This window comes from Protopterus annectens, chromosome 4.part0, assembly GCF_019279795.1.
Source record: "Protopterus annectens isolate FY-2018-M chromosome 4.part0, PAN1.0, whole genome shotgun sequence".
NCBI lineage: Eukaryota > Metazoa > Chordata > Ceratodontiformes > Protopteridae > Protopterus > Protopterus annectens.
Window position 1 is genome coordinate 1600214808 of NC_056733.1, and position 16231 is coordinate 1600231038.

At 43.0% G+C, this 16231-nt stretch overlaps 1 protein-coding gene across 1 annotated transcript in view; it reads right to left on the reverse strand.

The window, feature by feature from the left end:
• FBXO38 (F-box protein 38) overlaps nucleotides 1-16231 on the reverse strand; it is a 3050069-nt gene that overhangs the window by 2498107 nt on the left and 535731 nt on the right. Inside the window, exon 4 of the mRNA XM_044069370.1 lies at nucleotides 8711-8874. Coding sequence (XP_043925305.1) covers nucleotides 8711-8874 — 164 coding nt within the window. The remainder of the gene's footprint in view (nucleotides 1-8710; nucleotides 8875-16231) is intronic.

Below are 16231 nucleotides of genomic sequence, written 5' to 3' on the forward strand. Positions count from 1 at the left end.
TTATGGCAGGGGGACCGCCAGATTGGCTTGCTTTTTTTGGAGGAGCGGATCTTGGTTCTATTGGGTATGGCGAGATCCATGCATTTGTGTACGTGTTCGTACAGTGCATTGGTGTATGATTCGGCAGTCATGCAACTATTCTCCATTTGCATGGGTGCCTTGAAGTTAGCCACCTCTGTTTTTAGAAGCCTAAGGTCAGCTTTGGAGAGGTTTTTCATGGTGGTTACCTTTGGGGGGGGGGGGGGGGCAATGTGGATTTCCAAGGTGATTAATTAGTTCGTGGTCGGATCCAACTAGGGAGGAGCTGACTATCGGTGTAGAGCAATGGTCGCCCATGTTAGTAATGACCAGGTCAAGGATGTTGCTACCTCTAGTGGGGGTAAGAACAAGCTGGTCCAGGGCATTGGGTAGTTAAAGTCGCCCAGTACGAGAGTGTTAGGTTGGACCCTAACATTCTCCAGGGTGCTTAGAAACATGGAGTGTGAGTCTTGGGACATGGTTGGGGACCTATAACAGGCTACAACTTGAATCTCTGTCTTACCCAATGTTAGCTGCACCTGAAGTATCTCTAATGCATTATGTTGGGCTACCAGTCTGGAGGTATGCACATCCTTTAAGAATATGGAAACACCACCACCTTTGGAGCTTCGGTCCAAGTTCTGGGGCCGAAAGGTGTGGAATAAGTTACAGCCTGGTAGTGCAGGGATGTTTTCTACTGCCTTGAACCAGGTCTCTGTTGCATCTCAAATGCCGATGTTCTCCATTTTAAGGAGTGCTTCGAGCAAGTGTATTTTGAGATTTAGACTTCTAGCGTTGAGCAGCATGGCCCTCAGATTGCATTTGTTTGTAGCTCTTACAGTGGTAATTTGGTCTTTGGAACACTGCCTAAAAAAGGCACTATAGGCGTGGCAAGAGCCTTGGCCAGTATCTGGAAGCCCAGGGGTGATAGATGCAGGCCATCATTGGCAAAGCATCGAGGTCAGTCAATCATGTCATCCCAGGCAGAGAGATACTGGATCCCCTTAGAATGACACCAGAAACTTAAACAACTGTTGAAATCAATCATTTTCTGCTTGTACTGTGTTATCATTCTGGGATTATGGTAGGATGCTGCTCAGGGCTAGGGTCATACCCGCCTGGGCTACATAATCGAGATCTCCTCCATTTTTTATGTAGTCCAGGGAGATACGTCTCAAGTCATTCACACCCACATATACAATGACAAAGTCATAATTGTACCTGTTGTTGAGGGACCTGAGTGCGTACATTATGTGGTGGATCCTGGCACCTGACAGGCAGCTGACTGTTACTTTCTCCTTATTCAACCTAGTGAGTGAGACATCAGTCTGCCTCACTATTGAGTCACCTATGACTAGTGTATTGGGCATGCTGTTTTGCCCTAGGGGCTTTGGATGAGTGGCACACTGTTTAGGAGAGTTGTGTGTCTCATGATTAGTGTTGTGTTGTGGTGGTCGAGTAAGTTTCTGCCTTGGAGGTCTCTGCTGTTTGGGTAGATTTTCATTGAGAGCCTCCGCAAAGGTGGGTGTGTGGTTTGTGTTTTTATATGAAGGCAGTGCTGGTGTGTGTTCTGGAGGCCTGTGTGTTCCATGTGGTGTGGTGCAAGTGTTGACCTTCTCCTCTTGACCAACTATTCCAGTCTTGGCTGGAGAGTGCGTGGCTTCAAATTTGGATATATAAGTGCATCTCTTGCAAGTCTGAGTGTAGGGAGGTAAGAGGAGTGGGTTGTCAGTGGACATGAGGCAAATGCTACATTGCCTCAGGATGCCCAAGTTCACCAAGTTAATAGGAGAAAGCACAGGGAACTGACCTTTAGACAAGCCTGGAGGGGTGGGCATTAATAATAAGTACTGGAGCTGTTTCCTTGTAGAATGTTTAGTGCTGGTAGCACTTTTGTGTGCAAAAATAATTGCTACAAGAAGTCTGGTAAAGTGCTAGACTAATAAGCTAATAAAAGTGCAGGAGAGGAGAGAACTAGCATAGCTAATGGAAAAATTGAAGAGCAGACTTTGGCACTGCTCAGAAGCTTACGAACAGTTCTGGATACAGCAAATCTGTATCTGGACTAGACTAGTTACAGGAAAGGTGGGAAACAAGCATGGGCTTTTAAACCAGAAAGTTGAAAGAGATGGAAAAACTGCTCAAACGGCCAATAAACTACAATTTCTGGGCCAGAAACCATTCCTCTTGTGGTAGATAGGCTACCTAGTGCTTATCACTCCCACTGATAAGTTAGAAGGCTTCCCTTCAACACAGAAAGGCATAGGGGGCTCAGAAGCGTACATACAGTCCTGGATACAGCAAATATGTGTCTGGACTAGACTAGTTACAGGAAAGGTGGGAAAAGCGCAAACACGGGCTTTTAAACCAGAAAGTTGAAAAATATGGAAAAACTGCCCAAACGGCCAGTAAACTACAATTTCTGGGCCAGAAACAACTCCTCTTGTGGTAGATAGGCTACTTAGTGCTTACCACTCCCACTGACAAGCTAAAAGGCTTCTCTCCAACACAGAGAGGCTTGGAGGGGGGGGGTTCAGAAGCTTACAAGCAGTCCTGGATACAGCAAATCTGTATCTGGACTAGACTAGTTACAGGAGAGGCGGGAAGCAAAATTAGAATTTTTTTTAACAGAAAAGCAGCTAAAACAGCACTAAAAACAATTCAAGTGCAGTCCAAGCTACCACACTTGAGTGTGTACCAATATTAAAGCAAATACAGTTTAAATAAATGCAATTTATTCAAACTGTATTCTGAACTGAATTATATTATTGTTTTATTCAACTCTGAACACTGAATGCTGTAATTAAAGCAAAAGATGTTTCAAGAAAGTATTAGTTTAAGGGTGTGCACAGTTATGCAACCAACTTATTGAATGTTTTTTTATTTTTTTTATATTTTTTCCCCTAACAGATTTGTTTTTTAATTGAACTGTATAGGTTTGTAGGTCACATTAAAGATTGGAAAAGTTTTGAAATGATTTATTGTGGTCTCATATTTTTATATCACAAAAAAGTACAGTTTTGTACCTACCATAAATGTAGATGTTCGAAGATCCACATTGCTGCAGTCCTTACACTTGGGTAGTCCGCTGTCCTCGGTCGGCCCGAATATCAAAGTATAAGGCTGACGTCGGTCAAGGCGCATTTGACTGACATCAGGACGTCAGGGTACAAATGCGCATGACCGACGTCATATCCTCAGTCTTTTCTTGCCCCAGATGTCAGAAGACCCTAAACATAAAGGTCAAAACCAAAAGACAGCAAACAAACAACCAACCACCCCTGCACTAGTTATCTGTACAATATATACAATATACACAATATTTACAACCCAACCCACACAACCACCTCTAACTACAGAGGGGAAGGAGGGAGGATTGGACTGCAGCAATGTGGATCTTGAACATCTACATTTATGGTAGGTACAAAACTGTACTATGTTCTTCATCTCACATTGCTGCAGTCCTTACACTTGGGTAGAATCCCAAAGCAGAGGTAAGGGAGGATGGCCAAACTACAAGGAAGCAGGAGCTGCCAAAATGCCCTGCAAAACAGCAGTGGCAAAACCAGCCCTGGATTTAGAGTAAAGTGGTAGGTGATAATGCCTAGAGAAAGTATGCACTGAACTCCAAGTAGCTGCCTCCAAAATATCCTTGGTTGCCACTCCCCTCAAAAGGCTGTCAAGTGGCAGTAGCCCTAGTGGAATGAGGCCTAATCCCAGCTGGAATCTCCTTGCCATGATGGGAATAACAGAAAGCAATGCAAAACCCAATCCACTTAGAAATAGTTTGTTTTGACACAGGCTTGCCCTGAGAACCCAAAGCAAAAGAAACAAACAACTGCTGAGACTGCCTGAACCCTTTAGTTCTGTCCAAATAATATCGCAACTGCCTGTGTACATCTAAAGTGTGCAAAATCTTTTCCCCCTTATTTTGGGGGTTTGCATAAAAAGTAGGCAAATGAATAGTTTGGTTTAAAGCCACACTAGAAACCACTTTAGGCATAAAGGAAGGATTAGTACGTAAAGATACCCTATCCTTATGGAAAATCAAGAAAGGCTCAACCGCCATAAGGGCCTGCAATTCAGAAACCCTTCTTGCAGAGGTAATGACCAACAAAAAAGCAGTCTTCCATGATAAATATTTCAACTCAGAAGTAGCTGCAGGCTCAAAAGGTTGTAGAGTGAGTTTCTCCAACACAAAATTGAGATCCCAAGCAGGAGCAGGAGCTTTTTAGGGGGTCTTATATTCTTTGCCCCTCTAAGAAATTGCTTGAACAAAGGATGAGAAAACAATGGTGGGTCACAATCATAGTGAGCCGAAATTGCTGCAGCATGAACCTTAATAGAAGAGAAAGACAAACCTTTGTCCAGTAACTCAGTAAGATATTGAAGAGCCACACTCAAATTAGGCCCAGAAACATCAAAATCTTTTGCTGCACTCCAAAATAAAAATCTCTTCCATTTATCTGCGTACACTTTCCTTGTACTAGGCCTTCTAGCTTCCAAAATAACATTCAAAACTTGCTGAGGAAGTGAAGGCCCACTATGGTTCAAAACAGAATATGCCAGGCTGTTAGGTGCAGAGAGTGAAGCTTGACATTGAGCAAATGGCTGTCCTCCTGTGACAACAGGTGTGGAATCAAGGCAAAGGCCATGGAGGCTTCCGTACTAGACTTCTCAGTAATGGGTACCAGTGCTGTCGAGGCCAATCTGGAGCTATTAAAATCATCCTTGGCTTGTCCTGTCTGACCTTCAGAAGTACCTTTGGGAGGAGAGGCAGAGGTGGAAAGGCATACACATGAAGATTGCTCCAATTGAAAGAAAGAGCATCCACTCTCCAAGCTGTGGGATGAAACCTTTTGTGCAAAACTTTGGCAGCTGATGGTTTAGTGGAGAAGCGAACAGATCTATGTCTGGAGTTCCCCATGACACTGTCAATTTCTGAAATACATGAGGATCCAATTTCCACTCGTGGGGATCCATAATTCGTCTGCTCAACACATCTGCTAAGGAGTTCTGTGCTCCTGGCAGAAACCTTGCCTGAAGATTGAGCTGTAAACTGAGAGCAGTCTCCCATAAAATCATTGCTTGCCTGCATAGAGGATAAGAATGCGTTCCCCCTTACTTGTTGATGTACCACATGACAGTTGTGTTGTCTGTTAGAATCAACACCTGCCCTGGAAGAAGTAACTCCTTGAAAGCTATTAATGCAAACTGGACTGCTAACATCTCCTTCAGGTTGATATGTAGATGTTGTAGTCTGGCAGGCCACTTGTCTTGTATCCACTTTCCATTTAGATGAGCTCCCCAAGCTTTGTCTGAGGCATCTGTCGTTAAAATCTGACTCGCCTCTGGCCGGGTCACAGAGAGTCCCTTGTTTAGGTGACATTCCTGAGCCCACCACAAAATTCCATTTGAATGCAAGGTATTATTTGAATGACAGTGTCCAGATCCTGGCAGTGCTGTGTCCATACATTTTGAGATACCATTGCAGCTTCCTCATATGCAGTTTGGCATTGGGAAGCACCAGAATACAAGATGCCATGAACCCTAAGGCTTGAAGGACTGTCCTTGCAGTCAGCCCGGACTGATGAGATAGTTGATGGAAGTAAAGGGATAGACTCTTTTGTTTGTCCGGGGTTAAAAGGCCATCTGGGATGCTGTATTCAGTCTCACACCCAGAAAGCACATGTCCTGAGAGGGTACTAGACTGGACTTTATTTCGTTCACAGAATACCCCAGGCATCTTAGCACTGCTATCACATATTCCAAATGATGAAGAAGCTCTTCCCTTCCTTGAGCCAGAATCAGGCAGTCGTCCAAATAAGGATAGATCTGTATTCCTTTTAGCCTGAAGAAAGCTATCACTGGAGCCAGAACTTTCGTGAACACTCTGGGCAGTAGATAAGCCAAAGGGCAATGCAGAGAACTGATAGTGAGAAGTCCCAGCTCGAAACGCAGATACTTCCTGCAACTTAGTCTGATAGGAACATGAAGGTAAGCCTCCTTGAGATCCAAAGTTACCATCCAATGATCTTTGCCCAGCAGAGGTAAAAGCTGCTGTAACGTCAACATTTTGAACTTGGGAATGTCCAGATAAGTGTTGAGGGTAGATAAATCCAAAATTGGTCTCCACGTGTTCCCCTTCTTTGGTACTAGGAACAGGCGAGAATAAAATCCTAGGCCCACTTCTGGCATAGGGACCGGCTGTATGGCCCCTATTTGGAGTAACAGAGAAACTTGCTTGTGAGCCTCTATTCTTTGTTGAGGAGGAACGTCTGGCATGCCTTTGAAAGGAGGCAAGGTATGGAAATAAAACCTGTAACCGTGGTGTATGATATCCAATACCCATCTGTCTTGGGTAATTAAACTCCAATTTTCTTTGAAAAGTGCCAACCTTCCTCCCAAAGGTGCTGCCAGACGAGAAGGCTCTGGCAGCTGAAAAGGTAGGTCATTGGGTCTGTTTACGAAAGGACTGACCCCTGCCCTCACCAAGACTGTGCAGGAGAACTCCCTGTTCTAGGCCTGAAAGAGCCCTGAGCTCTGCCCCTACCACGTCTAGATCTACCCCTAGACTGGGAATCATAAGAAGGATACGTCCACCCCTTAGTAGGCCAATTTCTACTAAACTTTGGAGGCTGGACCTGCAAAAAATCTTTAACAGTCTGCATAGACTTAGCCTTGTCTTCCATTTTCTTTAAAACTGCCTCAACAGGAGGACCAAACAACACGTCAGATTGTAAAGGAGCATCTAAAATCCTTGTTTTAACATGTTCAGATAAATTTTGATCCCTCAGCCAGGTGTGCCTGCGAAGAACTGACCCAGTGGCAGCCACCCTAGACAAGGCCTGTACAGCATCAAAACCACACTGCAAAGAATGCTTACCCACCTGTTCAGAAACATGTACTAAATCTTGCAACTCTTTACAATCAATACCTTCCGCCAGAGCATCAACCTTAGACTTCAATTGTGAAAGGAGATAGTTTTGGTATTTCAACATGTGAAACTGGCAATTCAAAGCCCTCATAGCAAGAGTGGAAGAAGTATAAACTTTCTTTCCCCATCTATCCAAGGCCCTGGCCTCTTTGTCTGCAGGAACCGGATTCTTAACAACAGAAGCCTTAACACCTTTAGGCCCCTGGCTAACAGTTTCTGGGTCCGCCCTAGGACTCTTAAAAAGATACTTATGAGCTTCAGGCACCCTGTAATACCTATCCGGGTTTAACAGGAGCAGGAGGCAAAGAATCAGGATTAAGAGAAGCCTCTGTAAAAACATCTTCCACTACATCCAAAACAGGAGGTATAGCCAAAGGCCTATGCTGGGGTAAAAACAAAAATTCCCTAATCCTTTTCCTGGAATCAGAGAAGTCCTGACCTTCCCACTTAAAATGCTCCCTCATGGAATGAAGAGTTTCTGAAAAAGAAAAATCCTCAGGAGGAGAAGCAGAAGGAGTAGAATCATCCACATCAGAATCAGAATAAGGAGAGTACTCCTGTAAGTCTTCAGCCGAAGACTCTGAAACATCTGAAGCCTGCTCAAAACTCCCTAGCTCAAGCTCCACCCTAGGTCTCTTATCAGGAGGGGGCATAGAACCCCTAATCAAAGTAATCAAATCTTCTGCCATTTTAAGCATATGCTTCTTGGGCACAGTTCCTGAAGAGCTAGGGGTAACACCAACTGAAGCTAAACCTGGCCTGCCCCTGGGAGAAGCCTTGGAAACAGAAGGAGAGGGCCTAACCACCCTAGGCAGGGAGGGGAGTATAGTAACCTGAGAAGCCCCATCAGCCTGGCCTGCCTCCTGAGAGGCCACATCCTGCAATAACAAAGTCTCTCCCTGGGATCCCAAAGAAACCTCCGGTGGAACCACCGCCTCCACCGACACCTCTAAAGAACCGGCGTCCGGTACTGACGGTTCCTCTAGCCTAGGTTTAACTGCGTTGTACTTGCGCTTCTTGAAGAAGCGGGCCGGAGCATCCGACGGCATTTTATAATTGCACCGCTTCAAGACTAACCTGGCACAATCTAATCTTCTCTTAATAGTGCGCTTATTGAATCTAGCACAAGAGCGACACCCAACAACGTCGTGCTCAGGCCCTAAACAAGGAATACACAAAGTATGGTAGTCTCTATGCGGTATCTGTTTCCCACAAGAAATACAATTATTCACTTTTTCTGACATCCGGTAAACCACTGAGGCAAGAAAAAAATAAAATATTCCCAACGGGGTACTTAGCCAACTTTGACTCGGTCTGAAACTCCGAAATCGAACAATTTCAGAACGCCAACCAGCACTTGCAACGCTGCTTCTGCATCGGACCATGCGGCAAAAAAGACTGAGGATATGACGTCGGTCATGCGCATTTGTACCCTGACGTCCTGATGTCAGTCAAATGCGCCTTGACCGACGTCAGCCTTATACTTTGATATTCGGGCCGACCGAGGACAGCGGACTACCCAAGTGTAAGGACTGCAGCAATGTGAGATGAAGAACATCCTGGAATTTTAACAAGGGTGTGTACACTTTAAATCCACTGTAAGTCTACATTTCAGTAATTACTTTACTGCAAATTATTTTCATAAAATTTGTATTTGGCTCAGGTTGTGGCTGGAAATGGGTCCTAAGACAGTCTCAACTACCTGGTTAAGAAATTCAAATAAATAATTACTAAAAAAAAAAAACTACTACTAACCAGTAAATTTGGACAGGCTTGTAAAGCTTCCAGTACACCAGGAATGCTGAATGCTTCATGGCCACGAACTCGACGCCTCTCCAAGTGTCTGGGATGAACACCATAAAGTTGCTCTAAATCAGGCATCTTCTTCAGCAATGTTAAGAAACTAGAATCTGTAAAACCTATCCAAACAAATAATGAAAAAAGAAGGATAAAAGAAAAGTGATGAGTGGTGCCAGAACAGCTTCACAAAATTCAGTATAAACTCAAGACAATTTAAAGCTCCTACTTCACTGGCTTGCGACCACCAGCAAGCTGTGGAGCTTAAACAGTGACCCAAACTGACTACTGCAGTTCAAATGCTTAAGGAATAAGATGCAAAGGAAATGCACAATATAAAAATTGGTTAAACGTCTGCAGGTAGAGCTGGCTACTGAAAAAAAAAGGACTAAGATAAAACAAAGAGTTTCATTAACACAATGTCCACATAGTAATCAGTAAGATAAGACAAAAGTGTGGTTCACTAAATACACGCCAACTGACCTCCAGTGCATCTTATTCCACTTATAAAAATGAATTCCCATCAAGTTAAACACATAGGTGTAAATCAATAGAAGAAATAACTTACTAGAATAAAAAGAGTGGTGGGAACAGCACCTATGATCAGACTGCTTCTATCAGTCTGAGTCACACCCACACTTTTCCTAGTAAAGGTAGAATACTAGCAATATTTTCTAGCACAAACACAAAACTTCATGTTTAACTCCCATGGTATGATATAATCAGTTGGTAAACTGAACAGCTAAAAGGAAAGATATCTACTACATTGAGGTCCATTTGCAACTCAACTACCACATCAATATTCAACACCCAAATACAAACACAAAACATCTGCCCTAGCAAAACATTTACAAATCAGAAATTTTATATCTTCAGAAACAAATTTTCTATCAAGATGCTAGTGTACCAAGATGGAGATACACAGGTAAACCCTAAATCAGCCGAATCAAGCCAGAGGAACAACCAACCTCTACAACATGCAAAATGACTACAAATCACACACACCAACTACTGAAGGATTTGCAACAAGATACCAGAACTCCAAGAGCTATATTTGACAAGAAACCTGATACCATGGTAGTATTCAGAACATTGCCTAAACTTTATATAAAAGGCAATGAATTCAAAATACCAGGAACTGAAGCACAGAGTAGGCAAAAACCATTAGAAAACACTGGAGGTGTACTGATCATTACAAAACCTTCAATTCAACCAAAATGCCAAGCTACCCAGACACTCAACAAGTCAAAACGAAGGGCTGAACTTAACAGATATCACTCTGGGAAACACTGAGTCAGCTCTGCTGACATAGACAAGGATAAAGCCCTGAATGTGACCAAAACAACCAGAGTTCAAATAGCAACTCGGGTGCCTTTTGAAAATGGTGTGGGAGGAAAGGAATGAAAAAGTTCTAGCTGCTTGCCTTTCCCAAAGAACAGAGAGAGTAACATGTTAACAGAAGGCGCACAACTTGTAGTACTGGTGCTTGAGATGGCCAGGGAATGTGACTGTCATGCAACCTTGGGTAGGTATGCTCTGGTAGATCGTTCCTCTTTCTCAACCAAGCCTGTAAAGTAAGGGCATCACCACACAAGGGATGGAGTCATAACTTACAAAGCAACTAGTTTCTACTAGCTGAAGTGGTGGCTTCCAGGCTTATCTGCTTACAGTGGGGAAACCCCATCACTACAATCTGGTGTCACCTGCTCAGATGGGTAAATCACTTGCAGATCCAGGTGAACCATATACAAGACCCCAAGAATGGGGCATGGGACTTTGAAGAGCCACAGTGCAGAGAAATAGCAATACATTTCATAAAAAGGAGGATTTAAAAAAGAATGCAGCCCACTGGATGCCCTCAACTTAAACCAAAGCAAAGGCCCTTGCACAATAAATACTCACCTGGTATTCCAATAACTGCAACAGTATACTCTCATTGCTTGGTAACGTCAACATCCCTTGCTGTCAGAAAACTGAATGAAAGACAGACTTTCAATTGCAGTTTCTGACCTGCACTCAACTAATCTCAGCCCACACAAGACAAAACCCAAAACAGAGTGAAAACCATTGTTGACTGGATACTGACAAAACACCCACAGAACTTCCCCAACTGCTAAATAATGTCAAGCCACACCACTGTTTATGATGTAACTTACTTTATGCGAAAAAATTAAAAGTTATGCACTCACCATAACTAGGCATATGGGTTGCCTATTTTCATTCTTCCTCAACAAATGGGTTACAGATCCGATCCTGGGATCCTACTCAGCCACATACTTTAGAATTTCAATCCCACTCTTAAGCTGCTCTTTCTACCCATAATACCCTAGTCCATACTCAATACCTCGGATCGAGTTTGCTGCCATAAGATGCCCATAATTTACAAAAAGAAAAAGGGACAGTTCAAGGAATAGGGCTCAAACTCAGAACTGTAAGTTATAATAAGTAATCCAACAGGTTCCTTCAGAAGATTTTTAGGAAGCAGGAAGGATGGGGGGAGAGTTGAGGAAGAATTAAAATGGACAACACAGATGCCTAGTTATGCTGAGTACATAATTTTTAAATCTAATGTTGTCCTTTTCATTCTTCCTCAACAAATAGAACAGAGTCCTAATCTTGGGCAGCCTTTATGAAAGGATATTCCGGAAAACTGCTGAGCCAAAGGCAGTTCTGCTTCTGGATATTAGATCTGATTTGTAATGATGAGCACTGGACCATGTGGCTTGCTGCACAAATGTCATCAATAGATGTTCTTGACCAAAAGGTACATTAATAGGCCATGGATATAGTTGAGTGGGCTTTATTCAGTCTTGGTAAGGAAATGTCTTTTTGAGAAAAGATACAAGAAATGCAATCGGTTATCCGTTTAGCCAATGGTCTTTAGAAACTGGATAACTCAGCTGATATGATGAAAAGGATACAAATACTTGATCTGATTTTCTAACTGGCTTCATTCTGTCTAAATAAAACCATAATTGCCTGTGCACATCCAGGAGATGAAGCATATACTCTGTTTGAAAAATCTGGAAAAAAAAAAAAACGGTAAATGAATGGACTGGTTAACGTTAGATTCAGAAGCCACTTTAGGTAAAAAAAGAAGGATTTGTTTGTAAAGTTATCATTCTTTATAAAAAATAATGTAGGGAGTCTTTGATGGAACAGCCTGGAGTTCAGAAATTTTTTTGTGGAAGTGATAGCTACTAAAAGGGACGTTTTCCACGACAGGAATTTTAAACCATTTTTTGTTGATAGTTCAAACGGTCTCGGAGGCAGACCTTGTAGCACCACAGTCAGATCCCAGAGAGGTGAAGGATCCTGTATTGGAGGTCTAAGGAGAAAAGTGCCTTTCAAAGAAGCTTTACAAAATCTGGAAGAAGCCAAAGAATAATTTTTATCTCCTATATGCAAATTTGAAATGGCTGCCAATTCCATACAAAAACTATCTCCTCCTCTGAAAAGTGTAGCCAGGAAATCAAGAACAGCAGAGACCAGGGCAGAAAAAGGGTCAACATCATTTCGTAATGCCCGCAAGGAAAATCTTTTCCATTTGCTCTTGTAAACCTTCTTGATGGAGGCTTTCTGCAAGAATAATAGTACATACTGGAGAAGAAAGTCTGAGCTGTCTGGCTATTACTGGAACTGGAGAAACCATGCAGTTAGTTTGAGGGCTGGGCTATTGAGATAATGCATCCCTGAAGAGTGTGACACGAGATCTGGAGTTGGGTCCAGTATCCAGAGAGGATAAATATGAGGAAACCAAAGGAAGGGGAAGAACACCTGTCAAGGCCAGTAGGGGGCAATGAAGATGACTGAGGTCTTCAACCGGACTGCTTTCTGAAGAAATTTGGGAATCACAGGAAGTGGGGTATAAGCATAAAGGAGACCAGATGGTCAAACGTGAACTACAGTAGCTCTCGGTGACTCTCCCTGAGGAGGGGGATCAGGGCAAAAAACCTGCTGAACTTGTGGGGGGCTGAAAAGAGGCAGCAGCAAGGACAGCCCCAACGATGGAAAATTTCCTCCACCATTGATCATTTCAGAGACCACTCAAGAGGCATCAGAATGGACCTGCTTAGTTTGTCCACTAGTACATTGTTGTTTCCCAGAATGTGCGTTGCAACTAGAAAGTGGTTGGTGGAGATCACCCACTGCCAAACTCTCATACCCTCTCTGCAAAAAGGGTAAGACCAGGTTCCCCCTTGTTTGTTGATGTACCAGATTACAGACATATTGTTGGTCTGAATCGCAACAGTCCCTAGAGTAAAAGCATCTTGAAATATCTGCAATGCTAACAAGACTGTTCTCATCTCCAGGACATTGAAGTGCAAATTGGTCTCTTGGGGGGGGATCATGTGTCTTGGGCTGTCCTTCCCAAGTAATGCCCCCCCACCACAATAGGAGGCATCCACAGTCACCACGGCCACTGCGGTAGTAAAACAAAGGGTCGGCCTAGATAAATGTCGTCTGACTGGATTCACAACTGGATGTGGCATTTGCAAACTGGTAGAAGCTTGACTGGAAAAGTTACAGAATGTCGAAGACCAGAGCATTGAACAGCTACAGTCCATTGAAGAACATGCATACAGTAATATGCTAAAGGAAGTAGGACTATTGCTGCTGCCATACACCCCAGTGCTTGAAGAATGAATCCGGCTAGAGAAGACGGATGGGAAAGAATCTAATGAACCAGGCACCCGAGTGCATCTATGCAATGAGTTGGAAAAGATGTAATTTGCATTGTCATATTCTGATGTGCACCAATAAACTCCTCTACTTGTGTCAGATTTGACTTTGATGTAATTGACTGTTATCCCAAGTGAATGACAAATCTGAAGCAAATACTCCCTGGACTGTCAAAGGAGATGCACAGAAGGCTAAGTTGTCTAGATATGGAAACACTTGGAATCCTTTTAGTCTCAAGTGAGCTGCTACCACTGCTATACATTTTTTGAACACCCTTCGGGCTTTGGTGAGTCCAAAGGACAGGGATCTGAAATGGCAATGATTCGCTCCTATCCAAAAGCGTAAATATCTTCAGGAGTGCCTGTTTATTTTGACATGATGGTGATCTGCAGCACATCCAATCACCCTTGCAAAGAAATGGCAGAATAGACTGGACTGTGACCATTCAAAACTTTGACTTTTCCATGTAATGATTCAGTTTGCTTAGATCCAAAATTGGTCTCAGGTCCCCTGTCTTTGTGGGCGCTAAAAAGAAAATGCGTAAAACAAAAAGTACGAAGACTGAAAAGCTAAATGCTCTCTTTATTGTTAAATTAAGCGCTTTCGTCCAGGTACTAAGGCCTTCTTCTCACAACAAAACCTTTCAGCGCACGCGCGCACACACACACACACATATATATACATATATATATATATATATATATATATACATACATATATATACACATGCATATATATATATATGGTATATTATAATCTCAACCGTTTAATGGATCGAATGCATAAACATCGAACTTTATGCATCGAACCATTAAACAATCGAAATGTAATAAAAATTCAAAACAAAAAAAAAACTAACGGTTGTAGGCAGGGGGGGCAAGCCCCCCTGCACCCGCCACATGGGGGGCTGTGCCCCCCACACCCCCCGCTACTTAAATATACCAACTCTGAGATTGCGCTACAGTGCAGGAAAGGGAAAACTTCCCTTTCCGCACCATACTAAATTAAAGTGCGATCTCGGAGTTGGTATATTTAAGTAGCGGGGGGTGTGGGGGGTGCAGAGGGGCTTGCCTCCCTGCTTAAACCCATTAGGGTAAGCATTTGAAGTTTTTTTTTTTTTTTTCGAAGTTACGGAACTTCGATAATATGGTGTCGACCATATTGTATTCAATGTTCCGGATATGTTGAAAAGTTTTGTTGTGATGTATTCTGAAGAAGTCTTGGGTACCTGGACGAAAGTGCTTAAGTTAATAATAAAGAGAGTGTTCAGCGTTTCGATCTTTGTTCTTTTTGTTTTACAATATGTTGTGTTAGATTTCCATTCTGTAAAAAGAAAATGGGAACAGGTTCCAAATCCTATTACATCTGGTAGGACCTTGCTGGATGACTCTCGTCTAGCAGATTTTGAATTTCTTGGACCGCTGCCTTCCTCTGATTGGGTGGAACACTGGGAATGTTTTTTTTTTTCTTTTGTATATTGACGGGAGTTGGGAAAATGGTATGACGTAACCTCTGGACATTACTGTTAGCACTTATGTATCTTTTCTTATAGTAACCCAGGTGGTCTAGGTACAAGGACACTCGTCCCCCGAATGTCTACAGAGGAGGGCATTTGGGCAGCACTTCAGGAATGCGGACAGGGTCTTTCCTGAAAATAATCATTGTAACCTTGATTCTGTGGGCCTCCTCTGCCTCTAAGATGACTGCTACTATTAGAACTACCTCCTCTGCCTCTGAAGGAGTTGTCTCCATGCTGGTCTTGGAAAGGAGCCTGAGATTTGTGAAACCAAATTTTCTTACTGCCGCTCTAATTTCTAGAGAATGTTTGCTGAGGGGTAGAAAACTTGAATCTGGCAGCAGATAGGGCCTTTGCTTTTTGTTTGCTGTGGGTAAGCATTTCTTTCACAGATAGACCAAACAAAAATGTTACATCAAAGGGAGCATAGTCACATCCAGGCATGTCTCTTATGGCAATGCCTGAACCGGCCACCCATGAGGTGCCTTCAGCTGCATGAGAGTTCAACCTCATGGAAGCCGTTGGAAATTGATAAAAGAGTGGCTCGCTGAGATGATCTTTTGAAATCCTCTGCAGTCATGGACTCAGACAGAGAATTTGACACTTTTTTGGTCAAATCTCTCTGCAGCCTTGTATAATGTGTCAAATAGTTAAGAGACCTTAAGGCAAATCTCACTGAGGCAAAGACTCTCTTACTGAATCTGTCCAGCACCCTAGACTCTCTGTCTGGCAGGTGGGCAGATGAGCTCTGTTCTGCTAGCTCTTTTTTTTACTGGCTATTGCCACCATCATACTATCTACTGGGACTCCTTTCTTCCAATGGGATTTATCTTTAGGGGGAGCTAGGCATGTGTCAAGTCGAGGAAGTATAGGCTTAATGGAATCCGGCTCTTTCCATGTTCAGTGAGAGACTAAATCGATGTGCTCATATGCTGGAGGAGTCATCCAAGATGTAGATGTGCCAGAACCAAAAGCTTCCAGAAATACTGATTCCTCTGGAGAAGGATTATTACAGGATCAACCACCTTTCTATCTAAGGATCTCTAATATGTCTCCAAAGGACACATCACCAGGTGGTGATCTGGGAAATCCTTCTCTTTCCTCAAAATCCATGTCTTCAGTGAAAGATTCCAAAGCGGAATCTGTGTGCCTCCTCTTGCATGTCCTCTTCCAATGGAGTGGAAGGCTGGCATAATGGTTAAGATGTTTACCTTATAGACACAAAGTGCAGGGTTTGATTCTCACATGGGGTAATTGGCTAGGCTTAAAATGGCCCACAA